Raw genomic sequence first — 17,566 nt, forward strand, 5'->3', positions numbered from 1 at the left:
GAGTATCACGTAACTCGGAATTTCTTCGAATGTATTCAGCAAATTCACTGGTTGAGCCATGATTCGCTGTTATTGTATCTTGTTCTTCGCGATCCCAAATCGATATTGCACGGCCTTCGTCCTCCACAATCATGTTGTGTAAAATAATGCACGTATACATGATTTCTTTGCATTTGTCCATAAACCAATGTCGCACTGGACCTCTTATAATTGCCCAACGAGCTTAGAGTACCCCAAATGTCCGCTCGACATCTTTTCTTGCAGCCTCTTATCTTTCCTTAAATTTAATTCTTTTCGGATCCTGAGGGCAGGAAAAACTCTTGACGAAAGTGACTCATTCCGGATATATACCATCTGTTAGGTAGTACCCTTTTGTATATTGTGTACCGTTCACAATAAAATTAACTTCCAGTGCATTTCCTTTCAAGACATCATTAAAAATAGGTGACTCATTAGCACATTGATCTCATTGCGAGATCCAACAACTCCAAAAAATGCATGTCATATCCACAAATCGATAGATGCGACTGCCTCAAGCACAATTGTTGGATAGCCATGATCGCCTCGCGTGTATTATGCCCTCCACGCAACCGGACAATTTTTCCAGGCCCAATGCATGCAATCAAGACTTCCTAACATCCCAAGGAAACCATGCTTTTGTTCATGCATTTCAAGCAAACGAGTGATGTCAGTTACATTGGGTTTTCTTAAGTACTCACCTTCGTATATTTGTATCACACATTGGCAAAACTTGGACAAGCATTCGAGGGCAGTTGTTTCACCCATTCGCAAGTACTCGTCAAATTGGTCGGTAGAACCTCTATATGCCAGTTGACGGATAGCCGCCGTGCATTTTTGAAGCGGCGACAGACCTTTTCTCCTTGCTACATCTTCCCTCCATTTAAAAAATCCACTAGGATGATTTTCCAAATCAGTGACTATGCGCAAAAATAACTCTTTTTTCATTCGAAATCGTCTTCGGAACATATCATTAGTATACACCGGCTCAACACAGAAATAATCATTGACAAGTCGAGTGTGTCCAGCTACACGATCTATGTTAATTGTTCTTCTTCTTTGTGTACTCCCATGATAATCTTGCACGAATTCAGCTACTCTAAATTGATTGCGTACTACCATCATAAATAACGCCTCACCGGGATCTGATATTGTAGGCCTCGTTGTGTCTTCGGAAATATTATGACAAACTTGAGAACCTTCTTCACTAGAATTTTCGTCGTTACTTGGAGAGTTGAACAAATCCATTTTTCTCTAAATTTTTGGTAGGCAATGAGTATGGAAATGATGAAAATAAATGAAAGAAATGATGTATATATAGAGAGAAATTGAACATTATCCAATGTTTAAATTTTCGAACATTTATTTTTCTGAACGTTGTGTTTTTGAACGTTACCTTTTATTTTATTTTTAAGTTTTTAAAGTTCTGATTTTACTTTAATTAAAAAATATATAAACTGTAAATAGTAGCACCCACTTTTAATGTTGATTTGGAACGTTTATTTTTTAAAATTTTTTAATATTCTGATTTTTATTAAAAAAGTTACCCATTTTTTAGGTGGGACCCATCGTATTTATTTAAAAAAAATTAAAAAGTTATAAATAGTGGCAGCCCACCAAAATGGTGGGCCCTACAAGGGGAAATCACCGAGCACTAATGAGTGCCCGATGATTTCCATTACCACATCAAATATCCCCTACAATGGGGGATATTTGGGAGTGGGGGATATTTGAAGAAATATCCCCTCCAAATATCCTCCATTGGAGATGCTCTTATGTGGGGATCATTGTCTCCCACCAATCCACTGATCAAGAAAAGTGGTCTAGAGGATCTCATTCCTTTTACACTGGGTGAAATTCATTAGTTTGGGAATGGGATCCTCTAGATCATCTTTCCTTATCCTCTCCTGGACTAGGAAAGGTGGATTGGTGAGAGGCAATGGCCCCCACATGTTAGATAGGTGGGGGTCATTGTCTCTCACTAGAGGATCCCTTCCAGTTAATTTGATGGTCTCCAAGGATTATCTTATACCATTGAAAATGAGTAAATTAGAAAATTAAAATTAATCATCATATAAAAAGATAATTTTTCGATCTTTATCATAATTTGATTCTTCCTTAATTCTACAAATTTATTATATGATAACCAACTCGTACTATATCTTGGAATGTCGTCCCCTGTAATTATATTATACAATTAGAAGGGAGCAAATCAGGGAATTAAATATAATCATCACATATGAGGATAATTCTTTGATCTTTAATAGGATTAGACCCTTACTCAATTCTATAAATCACGTGAGCATCCAAGGTCATCCCCTTTCACAGCATTGCAATATGCTCTCGTGCATGATCTTTACCATAATCACTTATTGTTCTTGTGCCATCAAGGTGTAGTTAAATTAGTATCCAATTGGTAGATTTATATGTTCGAGTTATGACTACCATAAATAACCCTCCCACTTCCTTAGAAAAAAGCTGAATTAATATCCAAGTGATAGATTTACATGAATGGATAAAGATTTGAATAGCGGCTGTGGTAAATAATCCTCTTATTTAAGAGGTCGCTCTGATTTATCTCTCTTTCTCTCACCCAACCGATAAAGAGCGCTTGATAGGAGCAGTATCGTCCCCACGGGTTGGATCAACTGAAAAAATGCCTGATTTTTATACGGAGTTAAAATCCTAGTCTACTATGCCAAAAATTCCTACGACCCCCAGTCACCTCTCTTGCTCAGTATTAACCGTGATTTACTCCCTCTAGAATCCTAAGGGGCCAGGCCCAAGGGACCGCTAGGATGACAGTTCCTTTTTTTTTTTTTTTTTTTTTTTTTTTTTTTTTTTTGCAACTTGATAGGAGCAGTATCACATTTTTCCATCAATCATGTACTATTCTTGTTATTGTCGGTGATGGTAATAGTTGTACATTTGTACAAAATACCTTAATCACCTCCTCTATGAAATGAAAACAATGAGCAATCTGAGCTGAATTGACGTCTACGCAAAACCAAAATATTGTACATAACAATCTCAGTTGTATATACATCACAGTCACCTGTCGTCACCTTTTGTTTATACAAACTTAATGCTCTACAATATAATCAGAAGGATTTGAGTATCTTCATTCATTTCTCCACGAGGATTGCACTTGTGCCTTGTTGCAGTATAGATGATCTAAGAAGCCCTTGAAATAACTAATACCAGAAAAATTGAGGACTCGCAGATTGCAGGGCTGTAGATCTCAAGAGAGCCTTAAGGCCATCTCCTGAAGAAGAGATTTTTTCTGTTTCGCTGTGATAATTCCATTAATTTCAGCAGTTTCAAGAATATCAGTGATGGTGGCTACAGCATGGCCGAGAGGCTCCTCTGATACATTCTTCAACATGAAGACCTGTGTAGAACCAAATGCGGCAAACTTAAATTCTTTATGATCATGCAAAACAATGTACTTAAGTTCTTTAAGATCATGCAAAAGGTAAGGCCGAAATAAGTATGTTTAGGGTTAGAACCTGGCCATGATGAGATACTTCCAGGGTGCAGGGTTGCTGATACCATGGCTCCCCATCCACTTGAACAGGCATAGAAGCAACAAGATGGATCTTGATAAAACGCCCTTGTGCAAGCCTTCTAGCCCGAGAAAGCCCTACCTGTCGGGGAAAGAATTCATCGTTAAGCATCCGAACAAAAAATAGATACTTTAACAGTAGTAAAAGTGAAGTTCAAACAGTACACTACTAACCTGAAGCCTTCCTAAGTGCCATGTTCCAGTGAAACAAACAACTTCCAGCAACTTATCGTGCATTGATTGTGGTCTAAAGTTGTCATAATTCCCATCTTCATTTTTCCATAAATCAACCCCTCCCATGTAGCTGCCAATATTAGCCACAAGGATACCTTCTGAATCCTGTGATCCAAAGGAACTAGTCAGAGTGTCAAGTGAAGCCTCCCTTGATTAATGTATTTAGTAGCATTACTATTGTCATATGGACCCTAATTCTTCTTTTTCATTACTGTGTCAGAGGAAAAAATCAAAAACAGCATACATGGCAAGTTTCCAGTATTTCGTCAACACATTAACTTTTGACTAAACTATTGGATATATGGTAGATTGATACAAAGCTAAAATAGTAGTCATACATCTAGCACATGAAGATTAAGCCATAGACTCTAAATCCATATTTTTGTTACAATTCTACTCCAAAATGGTGAATAATTTTAGAGATGTACCTGAGGAATTTCAATCTTCACCCCATCTACCATTAATCTGATTTGCAAGGGAAAGTCAGCAAATGTCCTATCCATCAGGTTCTTTGCTCCTTCTCTTGCGTACAACATTTTGTTCATAAACTGCACATTCCATATAGGCATCAACTATATCTGGCAAGTACAAACAAAAGAATCACATAGAACAAACACTAGAATAAAGGTAAGGGTGTAATCGAATCGAGCCAAGCAGTAAGAGGCTCGAGCCTAGTTCCTTTTACAAAAGCTCAAGCTCGGCTCAAGTTCGATTCGAGCTTTAATTCTTAAGTTCAAGCTGGCTCGTAATGAAATTAAATAGTTCACAAACGGCTCAAGCTTGATTCGATAATAGCTCGTTTAAAAGTTAAACGAGCTTAGCTCGAATTCGGTTCGAAAATGACCTGTTTAAAAGTTAAATAAGCTTAATTTATACTCGGCTCGTTGATATATAATATTTATAATTCATGTTTATATATATATATATATATATGAGCCTTTTAATGAACATGTTCGTGAGCCTCTTAACGAACACGTTCGTGAGCCTCTAAACAAACATATTCGGGAGCTCATGAATCAAATATTGTTAAGCTCAAGCTCAGCTCAATAATATTTTAGAACTCGAAATCAAGCTCGAACTTGACTCGTTACCTTAATCGAATGAACTCGAACAAACTTTTTTTCGAACCAAAACCCGAATAGCTCACAAGCGGCTTAGCTTGTTTACACCCCTAAATAAAGGGGGCAAAATGCTGAATGACCAACATGTAAATATCAAACAAAATGATACAGTGAAGGACAAGTTATGTTTTTTTCTATCCTGATCAGAGTTCACTTGAGATCTAATCAAGATTCAGAAAATAAGTTGATCCATGTTTGTACCCAGAAACAAGAATTTCTCTGTCAGAATTTTATTGGTTTATCTTCAATTTAAAAAAAACAAAAAGCTTAAGCTATTAATAAAAAAGGTGAGTTACCTGGTTGTAGAACTTTTCAGGGTTTTCCTCACGCAGATTATGGATGTCTAAAGCAATCTTAGCATCGCATCCAATGCCTGGGAACATAATGAGGCATGAGTGGAAACCCGATCACATATTCATAGTGTCAGGAAATATTTCACTTTACTGACCAAGATAGTTATTCATAAACTTTGGAGATTGAGAAAGACCATTTTGTGCAGTTTCAGTTGTTATTTTCCATCTATCAAGAAGGGTGACAGCAGAATGTTCTATATCTTGCAAAATTTTGAATAAACCTCCATTCTTCTCAATGGCGCCAAGACCAGCACCCCATGATAAGACTCTTGCAAGATCATTACCAGTACCAGCTGGAAGGATTGAAATAGGCGGAGGTGATTCAAATTTTAGTTTGTCAATTGCACTGAGAACCCAACCAATTGTACCATCTCCGCCACAAATGAGAATCCTGAAATTTGGTACCTTGTTGAACAAAGAGAGTGCTTCCTCTGGTCCATGTTCCCAGCTTAATTCAAAGATCTAGAAACAAAATTTGATATGGTTTCACATGAAATATTTTCTATAGCAATACCATAGCCAAGCTTGATTTTGATCTAATGTTTATTTATGTAATTGACATGATCAATGTTTTATTGATTGAATGCATACATGCATTCAGCAAGAAAATTTATCGAGAACTCTAACCAAAGCATAAGTTCCAACCATTTAGAGCAGCTATAACACTTATCCAGGACTCTATCTAAAGCTAAATGCATGTATATGTCGATGTATGAATAAGGAGAGGACGATTGATTTAATACACTCTTTTGTAGCAAAAGGTGATTACACTCACCTCGGGCGCCCCTCGTAGCATGTCCCAGATTATGTGAATAGAGGTAAATCACAAAGTCAGCTTATAGCCGACTGACAAGTGACTAGAGGGTGGAAGGGTTTTTTTTTTTCCCCGAGGGATGCACCCGTCGGGAATTGACCCCTTACCCCATTGTAGCAATGTTGTCACCCTCTAGCACATCCTGTGGGGACCTTAATTTAATACACTCTTGCACCTATATAAGCTGGCTAACCAGTGAGCAGCTAGAAGTCTCAACTAAAAAACTTGAAAAGAAGTAGCTACTGATTTACGCGGAGATCCTATGCTAAAAAGTTCTATTTTTTCTATTTTGAGAAAATTAAATATACAGGTACATAATAAGATTTAAAAACAAGCTATCAGGATCATTACCAGCAGTTAGAAGTCTCAACTAAAAAATTTGAAAAGAAGTAGCTACTGATTTACAAGAAGAGCCTATGCTAAAAAGTTCTATTTTTTCTATTTTGAGAAAATTAAATATACAGGCTACATATTAAGATTTAAAAAACAAGCTACCAGCATGATTAACAGCAAAGCCAAAAAAAAGAGAGAGCTCCAACTATAGATGGAAAGCAATATTTCAAAGCTTAAAAATATATACAGCTATTAGCATTAGAAATGAGCATTCAGAGTAAATTAGGTCTACCTGCATAGGATTTAGAAGAATATTTAAACGCCGCATTAGTGCATCACCATGCTGAGCACCACTTCTCTTGTTGATGAAGACAACCAACGGTCTAGCATCTGAAGGCAACTCCAGAAGTTCATATTTCTGATTATTTCCTCTGTGACAGTCACCATTATTAGATGTTGACCTGTAAATTTCAGAATTTGGGTCTGTGCATGAATTGATATTCTGACTTTGGTGATTAATATTCATTGTACCTTCAGAGTTTAAACAACCCCCATTGCTTGACTTGCACAAATCCATGTTTATATCACCTGAATCAATGGATATTTCCTTGTATTTCTTATGTTTCTTACTATGATTCCTAAGACGTTCACGTACTGTAGATGCTAACTCATTTGCCCCATGAGTCAGAGAGCTTAAAAGCCCTCCAGTTCCAGATTTGCTCAAGTCTTTTACATAAAGAGGTGAAAGTATAAGCCTCCTCAGAGCACCCAAGTCACAGGAGTCACCGTTCTCATGGGCAAAACTAGCTTGGCAGTTGATGTGCACTAGCCTTTGACACCACATACAGTACCAAAAGGGTGAGCCACCTAGCAAATACCCACTGCAAGGTTCTTCACAATAACTGCAGAAAGAAGTTTCTTCAGGTTGATCCGCTATTTCAGCCCATTGTACAGCCCATTGGTGCTTTACATGCTTATAACCAATCATAGACACACATTTACAGTCTTCATAAGTGTTCGACAAGCAAGACAAGTGTGCAGCAGCACTACAGATATCACAGCGATAGATGCTCTCATCTGGTGATTGAGATGGTGATACAGAATATAAGCATACAATGCACTTAAGTCCTCTTGACCGAGAACAAGGTTCTACTTTCCATACATGTGCAGATCCAGGAGCTCTATTTTTAGCTTTTCTATTCTTCTTTGATCTTGATCTGATGGCCTTCATCAAGCTTAAACTAATATTCGCCTTCAATTGATTCATAAGAAACAATGTCATCAGGATTCCAACAGCAATAACCGTAAGATAGGATAAAATGAAAAGCCAATGTCCTGCTTCATCGAATAAAGGGGCATTCAATACAGCACTTCCCATAATCGATTTGTCTCTATTGTCATCCATTTCTCAGTGCCTAGGATCACATTCAAAATGATGAAAAGGTTAGAGAATATATTATCTGAGACAAAGTAACAAAGAAGCCATAAAGAATTTTCTGGGGGGATAGAGAGTGAGAGAGAGCTTTAACAGATTTCCTTTTGACCAATTTCCTTGACACGCCAATGAGGATCTTGGTGATTTTCTATCACTGACTTATATTATCTTGTTTATGCTTGGCATCCTTTAAAATTGAGACTTCTTTAATCAACCATATGAAATTGTAAAATTATACAAAGAGGAGGTGCAGCCTAGGATATTGCAGAGAACAAGAGGAAGCCACTAAAATTTTATTGATTTGTCTCATGTATGGGCAGAGGTGTGTTGAGCATGGATGAAAACTTTTCTATCATTTGCCTAATCTGTCCTTTTAAATGTTGTGGAAGTCTTTACACTCATGAACGAAAAGTCATTCTTGATTGAACATCATAAAAAGTACTTCATGCCTGTTGTTTCTTTTGTGCTTTTTTATGTCTTTCTCCTACTAGTCGTGCTTGGTGTAGATTTGGGTTGATTGATTCATCACAACCAGACAACATCATCTTCAAAAAAGGGGTATCATGTCATCAACCATAGTATCCATAATGAAATTGATCATAAATCCTAGGTAGGCAAAAAAAAAGCTTGTACTTCAATAAGAAAACTCGTCAAGCGATGGGGTATAGCACCTTATTCTTAAAAGGAAACCATTAACCTTTATCAGTGATTGATTGATTGATAGATAAAACAAGAAGGTAGAATTTGTCACCTTTTGTTCACCTCTACAGACGGATAAAAAGGTTGAAGCATAGGTGCCAAAGAACTCTATCCAAAGCACCTAGTGTTCTATCATCTAACCAATTGTGAATAAAAGAAATATCAGCATTTTAGGCGTGGTGGATGGGCAATTCAATCACTTCATCATTTCGCCCTGACAATTTGGGACAACTTGACTATATATATTGATAAAAACAAAAAGAATCAGTTCACTTACCAATAAGGCTTTATACAAGTGGTCAAGAAGAAACAAAGAAAGAAGGGACATCAGGTGCGGGCAAAACTCTCACTTATCAACAAGTGAATCCTCTAGAAAACCTCTTTTTTTTTGCTCATGCTGTACAAATGAGCCCATTCCACCAACTCCGCAAAATTTTCTGTTAACTTCCTAACTTTCTAACTATCAACACGTTTTCCACCTCCCATGCCCACTCCTAAAAAGTTTGTTTTCCTTATGATAGTTCAGAAACACTAATACACACTACATAAGAAACTTGGAACGAAATTTCCTCTCGAGCATTTGCATCCGTGTACCTTGACCGTCAATATCCAAACAGCAAAACAATGAAAAAACTAAAAAAGAAAAGAAAATGAAAAGCAGAAACCACGTTGCCTAAATTGACATGCTCTAGTAAAATAACATGAAGAGAGAAGAAGAAGAGAGACAGTAAACAAGAAGAAAAAGATCTAAGCTTGGCATCTCCGTAGACATTTCACACAGAAAAATAACCTAAAAGTCCTCAAAAAAAAAAAAACTCCTTTGACTGAATCGATCGTGTTCTAGTGAAAGAAATTGAAAGAATGATAGAATAGATCTTACAAAGGAAATAGTAAAGCAAGTATCAGAGAAAGCGTTGCGAATTGGAGCATCTCCTCGCCCTTCCAGGCTTCCACAGCACTCCACCTTTGCTTTGATTTCTTCGAGCCCGCTGCATCGCGCTTTCTCAATTGTCTATTCGGCGGAAGTTTCTACACCAATGACAGTCCACGACGGCAGGGCCCTACGAAACGACGTGTCGATCTTTTATACATCTACGAATGGGACCATTAACACGAACCCGTTCCAGGCTCAGTTTCTGGGCCTCCCTAATTTTATGCATTTGATTTTAACCCGATGTGGAAATATTAAATTTGGTGCATAATTTTTTTTAAATAAAAAATAAAACAAAGTAACATTTTAAAATAAAACAAAAATATTTTTTTAAATAAATAAGAAAATATTGCCATAGATATAAACAAGATTACTTCTATACTTATTATATATATATATATATATATATAAAGGAAAATATATGAGGGAGACTTAGTGAAAAATCCCTAGCCGCATATATATTTTTATGTCCGCTCTCTATACGAGTCATCCTTATCTTATACTCCCTAAAATTTATTTTACACTCCCTGATATATCAATTTACAAATTTACCCCCATTAATTACTTTACCTCTCCCCTATTTCTTCTTCAAACACGATCTCCATCCGAAAAACCCTAACCAAACAAATCCATAGACAAATCCATGCAAAATCCTAAACACTGAGATTCAGTGACCAGCCAAACACTCCGACGAGGAGACTGAAGCAGCCGTCGAAACAGATAGTCGAAGTTTCTTCACCTTGCATTAAGCCTCTTATTAGTCCGATCTCGTTTCTTCCAACTAGTCACCTTGAAAAATAGTAAGTTTCTTCCCTTTTTATAATTTTTTGATTGATTAGTCGCATTTTGTTTGATATCCACAGTTCATTATTTGTTTAATGTTAGTTATTGTTCGAATTTGTTGGCTTCTTGATTTTCAACATGTCATTGTACGATTTGTGCAAAATTTTGTGCTATTGGTGATGGTTTATAATATTTTGGTGCCCACTAAATTAATGATGACATGTTTTGGATTAAGAATCTCTGCAAACCACTTTGATTTATTATATTTTTTTAATCATTGTTCAGTGCTTTCTTGCTGGAAGGAATTTGCATGAGGATAACCACTTTGGGAGGTTGGGCAAAGAGATACTTAGCAAGAATGTGATACTGCAATGGGTATATTAAATAGATTCTTTGTCCAAAATATGGAACACTTTGTGTTGGATATTTTTATTTTAGAGAGAGCAAGCATATAGAACCAACTAATAGAGGGTTATAGAATTTGAGAAATTACATTGTGTGTTCCACTTCCTAAAGATAATTTTCTAATGTTATAGAAGAATAAAGGCCAATAATATTTGAATGAGTATATTGTTCCTCATTTATGTTGTGTTATGAAATTGTATATCATTTCTCAATTTATTTTGTAATTGATATTATGTTATGATTTGATTATGAAATTGTATAATGTTTTCTAATGCAATTTCTCAACCACTTAGGTAACGCAGGTTTTTGTTCAATTTCTTGGAGAAATGGAATCTGGATCAGGATCTTCGAATTTTTCATTTCTGGGTAGTTGCAAGTATAAAGAAGACCTCTATATGATTTCAATTTTTAATGGCTTCAGTCTAATGGAGTTGTTTCTTAATCTCGGAAGAAAATGTGAGGAGATTGTTCCACAAAATGTGATCTTGCAATATCTAGCTCCGCATCAGAATATGTATGTGACATTGAATGAAGATGATGACGTTTGTATTATGACACATCTTTACACGTCTATGAGATTGACAATAATTAATATGAGAACAGTGAAAAAAGATGAAATGGGTTCCCACAATCTTGAAAGGTAAAAAATTTCTGCCTTGATTTTTTTTCCATAGGAATTGGGTTGATATTGATGATGATGCAATTTATTTATTTATTTTTTTGCTTTGCTTGATATTTCATTTGTAGATTGCAATTGCTGATGATATCTTGTTTAGTTATTTATCATTTTTTATCATATGTTTCATGGAGATATGTTATGGGTGTGCTTCTTGTGAATCTTGATCATGCGTGAATGTAGTTTTGAAGACATTGGATCATTTGAACTATTAAATAGAACATGACTATATTCCATTTATGTTGCATTATAATTTATTAAAAGGTAAAAAATGAGAGATCAACAAAATATTGAACTACTTAAAATAGTTAAAAATGATATCCTATTGTTTAGATTTCATACGCATCCACATTTTGTATTGTACACATTTTAGTTTCATTAATAAGTCTTTGATAATTATTTTAGAATTTAATGTTGTGTGTTTTGGTATATAGATAGTAGGTTAACTAAAATTGTTTTATGCGTACAATGATATTATACTCATTGTTAAATTGATAAGGTTTGAAACTGAAGAAGAGACACACACTAGTAATGATGACCATCTTGAAGTGGGTTTGGTAAGAAATTCCATAGACGTTTGGAGTCTTTGCATCCGTGGAGAGGGTCAAATATTAAAGGATGCTGTAGAATTTCGAAAAAGTGCTAAAAATTATGCAATTGCTACGAAATGGTCATTTTTGTATAAAAAGAATGATAACAAGAAGGTTATTCTTGTCTGTAGCACAAGCAACTGTTCTTGGAGAATATATGCTTCAAGACATAAAGCTGACAAACTTTTTGGTATTAGAAAATGCAATCTAATTCATACTTGTGGAGATGACTGTTGGTGCAATCGACCTCCAAGGGTTTAATGTCAGACAAATATATTTAAGCATGTTTAAGTATGGAGCTTGATCTAGGGAAGTCCTAGTTGGAGGCTAGGCAAGAAGAGAAATCTCGGTATATCGTGGAAGCCAGGTGGATAGGTCTGGAGGACTTGATCCCTGGGTAGCCGAATACTGAGTCCTAGTTGTAGGCTAGGTAAGGGAAATCTCAGTATATCGTGGAAGCCAGGTGGATAGGTCTGGAGGACTTGATCCCTGGGTAGCCGAATACTGAGTCTTGGTGAGTGAAGCCAAGTGGAGAAAATCCTAGGGGGTGGTAACATTAGGTAACGAGAAGTCTTGGAAGAATGAACTCCAAGCAAGGTTGTTCGGATGGTTTCCGGTCGACCGCGCGCGGTCGATCGGACCAGCGAATCTCTGTAAATCTAGGTTTAGGTTTATCATTGTATTCTGTATTACTATTATTACTGTTGGCTAATGTAGTATTGCAGAAAAAGTCTTAGTGGATCGGACATTGAGCAGGCAAAAGTCCAAACAGGTATGGAGGACTATGTTTGGTAGGTAAGTAACTGGAGGAGCGACAGTGAGGTCGAGTTCCCGAAGGGAACAACCTAAGGTCGCTGATCCAACTGAAGAAACCGGGAAGGTTTCCAAGTTGAGATCAAGATAGTTCTACTGTCTAATATTACTCATGCTTAATATATTATTACTGTTCTAACCTTTGTTTTGTAGGAATATTGTTTAACTCTGTTTTGTAGGTTTGGCCTAATCGGTCGACCGAACAGGAGGATCAGTCGACCAAACCAGCTTGACTCAGCACTGGACAGCTCATCAGCAGCGATCAGCAGAAAAGGGAAAAAGGGTTGATCGGTCGACCGAACTAGAGATCTGGTCGACCGATCCAATCAGAATTAATTGCAGCATTAATGAAGATCTCGGTTGATTTCGACGAACGGGGAAATATACTGTTCGGTCGACCGAAAAATAGGTCCGATCGACCGAACCATTTATGAGCATTTACTACAAAAGATCGAGCCAGCTTCTGTTTTCGGCGAGGAAGGAATGGAGCTGTGTTCGGTCGACCGAACAAAGGGATCGGTCGACCGAACGCTCAAGGAACTTATAAAAAGTGCTCGAAGTCAGAGGCTACTTGCAAACCCTTCTGATCAACTCAAGTTCTATTCTGCAAGCTGTTCGTGCTTCATTAACTCTGCAAGTCATTCCGATAGTGCCGACCGAGCTTCGACTTTCAAATCAATTATCGGTATCTTTTATTTTGTATTGCACTTAAATTCATTTAAGATAGTAGGAGTGCTACTATCTTAAACATCTTTGTATCTGTAAGATCTGCTTCTTTCCGAGGGTTTCGGAAAGAAGGGTTATAGTACTTTGCCCATCGGTGCGGTCAAGGACCGTATGCCTTTGAGTAGGAGTCGAGCTAGGCTCCGAACGAAGTAAATAACCTTGTCCCTTTTCTTATTTCCGCTGCACGACTTTGGTTTCAAAAGGTTAAAGAAAAAGTTTTAAACGCGCGATATTCACCCCCCCCCCCCTCTATCGCTCCAAACGATCTATCAATGACAATCTTCGTAGTAGAGGACATCCTAAAGCTGATGCTGTCTGGGTTTCTAATATTGTGATGGACAGATTGAGGGGAGAGCCCTTGTATCGACCATGCATGATGTTGAAAGATATTCATAGAGATTATGGGGTCGAGCTTAATTACAACAAGGTTTGGAAAGGGAAGGAATTGGCAATGCATGACATTCATGGTGTAGAGGAGGGGGCGTATGATAGATTAAGATGGTATTGTAGTGCTATCAAAGAAACTAATCCTGGAAGTTTTGTCGAGTGTGAAATTGATCATTGTAGTAATAACTTTAAACGATTATTCATCTGTTTCAACGCATGTGCAACTGATTTTATCAATGGATGTAGGCCCTTGGTTTTCTTGGATGGCACTCACATAAAGAATAAATACAAGGGATGTATTTTGGTTGCTGTGGCAAAGGATGCTAATGATGATCTTTTCACATTAGCATACTCAGTTGTAGATGCTGAAAATGATGATAATTAGGGATGATTTTGTTTCCAACTTAAAAGTGCTCTGCTTTCACATCGCTTTATTGGGTTTCATGAGTTTACCTTTTTCTCTGACAGACATCCTGGGATAATCAAGGCTATTCAGTTAGTATTCCCAGGCAGTCATCATGCCTGCTGTTTAAGGCATTTGGTAGATAATTTCGTGAAACAGGTTTGTCTAATGGTATACTTTTGTTAGGAAACATTACTTTTTAGATATTACTTTGTGCATACTAGTTTATATTCTTTTTTTTGTTATTTGAATGTAGGTCATGCGAAGCTACCCACTTCATAAAAAAAAATATTGGTCATCTGTTTTCAAGAAAGCTGCATATGCCCTATCGAGACAAGAGTTTCAAGAACATATTAACAATATAATACGTGTTCCTGTCGAGAAGCTGAGAAGACGGATCTGTCGGAATGACGTGTCTGGAAAGTTGACTGCATCTCCATGACCCGGCTGAAGAGCTGTCTCCTGTGTTGACCGAGTCGTCAGAAATCCTCCGGTCAACCATACCTGCAGCCAGCGACCAGGTTGCCCCGGTCTCTGGTATCTCGTGTAACGACCGGACCCTTTGGCCTCTTGGGCGGCCCTTGTGGCGGCCCACTGGCGGCCCTTGTGGCGGCCCTTATGTCGTCGGCCCATTTGGCGACCTCTAATGTCATCGACCGACGACCCTTTGGCCGTGTCGTTACTCACTAGGACTTTCCACCCCTGGCAGTGGATTTTTGCCTTTCCTAGGATTCGAACTCTAGACCTCCAAGCTAAATAGTAGAGTTTATAAATCCTGGTAGCCAAGTGAGCGCCAGGGCCGGGTCGTTACACGTCGGTGCTCGAGGCGGATCCCACGAATACATAAGCAGTCGAATAAATAGTGGCACAATGAAGTAAGTAACGAGCACGAGAACGTACCCTGGCCCCGGGGGTGGCCTCAGATGGATGGATAAGCTGATCAGGATACTGACCGAGTCGTCGCGACCCTGAATAGTAGGTGAAAGTCCGCCTGGTGAGTAGCTCGGAGCTGGACGCGATATGGATCCATAGGATGATGCACTGTCCGACTACAACCTCGGCTCGTAGGCCAGAATGCAACAACGGCACGAAGGACGAACACTCTACTGGCTCGCAGACCGAGATACAACAACGGTACGAAGGTCGGGCCCTCTCTCGGCTCACAGGTCGGAATATAAGCATAATACGATACCTGAGCCCTCGGACGGCGGCTGCTTGAAGGGTGACTACGGCGTCTGATCGGGACGGCTGTGGTAGTCGCTGGAGGTGTCGTCTGTTGGTTGCTACTCGGAAAGCCTAGAGGTTCCACTGTACAAAAATTTTATACAAAGGTCTGAACCTTTTCCTAGCTACCATGTGTTCTTTTAAATTAAATTTTGGATCGCCTGCGGAACTTAACACGTTTGATCCAAAACTTAATCTATTTGTTCTTTTAGGTTTTGACTTGGATCTCCTGCGGAACTTAACACGTTCGACCCAAATCACCTTAAGTTATTAATTTCATTAAATATTAATTTCCATAATTGGTTCCCAGTACTGACGTGGCGAGGCACATGGCCTTCTTGGATATGAGAGCAACCACCACCGACTAGACAAAACCTTTTATAGAAATCTAATATTTAATTTCCTAAAATAACTTTAGGTTAACCGAAAAGAACAATCAAATCACAAGGAAAAATAAAACAAAAGAACACAACTTCGAAAAAACATATTCGAAATACTAGAATCGTAAGCCTCTTGTATTTGGTATTATTTCCAAAAATAACTAGTATGATGCGGAAAGAAAAAATACTAGTTATACCTTTTAGAAAGACCTCTTGATCTTCTACCATATTCCTCTTCTAACCTCGGACGTTGTGTGGGCAACGATCTTCCGAGATGAGAATCCACCAAAGCACCTTCTTCTCCTTTCTTCAAGTTTCGGCCAAGCACAAAGCTTCCAAAAGATGAAGATCTTTTTCCACCAACCAAGCTCCAAGGGATACAAGCTTTGTCTCCTTCTTCTTCTTCTTCTCCAAGTAGTATCCGGCCACCACAAGAGCTCCAAGCCAATAGAGAAGGTTCGGCCACCACCAAGAGGAAGAGAGGAAGAGAGGTTGGCCGGCCACAACACCAAGACAAAGACAATGAAAAATATAATAGCGTCGTTAGCTTGAAGCCTCCTCTACCCCCTCTTTTATAATCCTTGATCCTGGCGAATAAGGAAAATTTAATAAAAATTTCCTTAATTCTTTTTCCATTGAAAAGGAAAAATTATTTAATTAAAAACAATTTTCTTTCTCAATTCTATTTGGCCGGCCACACCAAAGCTACAAACAAGGAGAGTTTTAATTAATTAAAACTTCCTAATTTGTCTTCAGAAATTTATAAAATTTCTCCAATAATTTAATCCCTTCATGATTGGTTTAAAAGGAAATTTAATAAATTAAAATCTTTCTTTTAAACATGTGGATAAAAAGAAAGTTATCTCTAAAAATTAAAATCTCTTTTAATCTACAAATAAGGAAAGATATCAAATCTTTTCTCAATCTTTTGTAGAAACTAATAAAAGAGAATTATTAATTTTTAAACTTTCTTTTAAATCATGAACATGGTTAAAAAGGAAAGTTTTCTTAAAATTTAAAATCCTCCTTTAATCAACAAATAAGGAAAGATTTCAAATTTTAAACTCTCTTTTAAACATGTAGATGATTTACAAATAAGGAAAGTTTTTACCAAAAATTAAAACCATCCTTTTAAACTACAAATAAGGAAAGAGATTAATCTCTTCTCTTAATCTTTTGTAGAAAACTATAAAAGGAAATTTTTAATTTTTAAACTCTCTTTTAAAACCATGATATCCACATAAGAAATAATTTTAATAAAAATCCTTTTTAATATTCTAGTGGTCGGCCACCTAAGCTTGGGACTCAAGCTTTGGCCGGCCACCTACTTGACTCATCCACTTGGTCTTGGCCGGCCCTAGCTTGGGTTCCAAGCTAGCTTGGCCGGCCCCATTGGATGGGTAAGAAGGTGGGTATGCGGTGGGTATAAATCTCTATATACTAGAGGCTACGATAGGGACCGAGAGGAGGAATTGGTTTTGGTCTCCCGATGAAATTAAGCATCCCGCCCCGAACACACAACTAAATTTCATCAATAATAATTCATTCCACTAAAGAACTATTATTAAACTACCGCACCAATCCCAAATTACATTTTGGGCTCCTTCTTATTATGAGTGTGTTAGTCTCCCTGTGTTTAAGATAACAAATGTCCACTAATTAAGTAAGTTACTGAC

General features: G+C 37.5%; 1 protein-coding gene across 3 annotated transcripts; it reads right to left on the reverse strand.

Moving 5' to 3' along the window:
* Positions 1–2,999: 2,999 nt before the first annotated feature.
* On the reverse strand, positions 3,000–9,606 carry LOC122005777 (diacylglycerol kinase 1-like). 3 transcript variants are annotated; one of them, XM_042560975.1, is made up of 8 exons: positions 9,453–9,606; positions 6,731–7,853; positions 5,387–5,753; positions 5,235–5,311; positions 4,246–4,365; positions 3,758–3,922; positions 3,528–3,665; positions 3,000–3,409 (listed from the first exon to the last, which is right to left on the reverse strand). In XM_042560975.1, exons 2-8 carry the CDS (start codon positions 7,841–7,843, stop codon positions 3,260–3,262), a joined length of 2,130 nt encoding a protein of 709 aa, XP_042416909.1. In that variant the 5' UTR covers positions 7,844–7,853; positions 9,453–9,606; the 3' UTR covers positions 3,000–3,259. The 3 variants fall into 3 exon arrangements, with proteins under 3 accessions (XP_042416909.1, XP_042416910.1, XP_042416911.1); XM_042560976.1 differs by lacking the exon at positions 9,453–9,606 and adding an exon at positions 8,323–9,297; XM_042560977.1 differs by lacking the exon at positions 9,453–9,606 and having other exon boundaries at positions 6,731–6,869; positions 6,970–7,101.
* Between the last annotated feature and the right edge of the window lie 7,960 nt (positions 9,607–17,566).

This window comes from Zingiber officinale, chromosome 7B (genome assembly GCF_018446385.1).
Source record: "Zingiber officinale cultivar Zhangliang chromosome 7B, Zo_v1.1, whole genome shotgun sequence".
In the NCBI taxonomy this organism is placed as follows: domain Eukaryota; kingdom Viridiplantae; phylum Streptophyta; class Magnoliopsida; order Zingiberales; family Zingiberaceae; genus Zingiber; species Zingiber officinale.

Bases quoted from the DNA above. Each gene is read 5' to 3' on its own strand.
- LOC122005777 (XM_042560975.1), bottom strand. From the start codon at position 7,843: ATGGATGACAATAGAGACAAATCGATTATGGGAAGTGCTGTATTGAAT. The intron at 3,923-4,245 runs GTACATCTCTAA...TTTGGATCACAG, and splicing joins TGAAGATTGAAATTCCTCAG to GATTCAGAAGGTATCCTTGT. The intron at 3,666-3,757 runs GTTAGTAGTGTA...TTTCCCCGACAG, and splicing joins GGCACTTAGGAAGGCTTCAG to GTAGGGCTTTCTCGGGCTAG.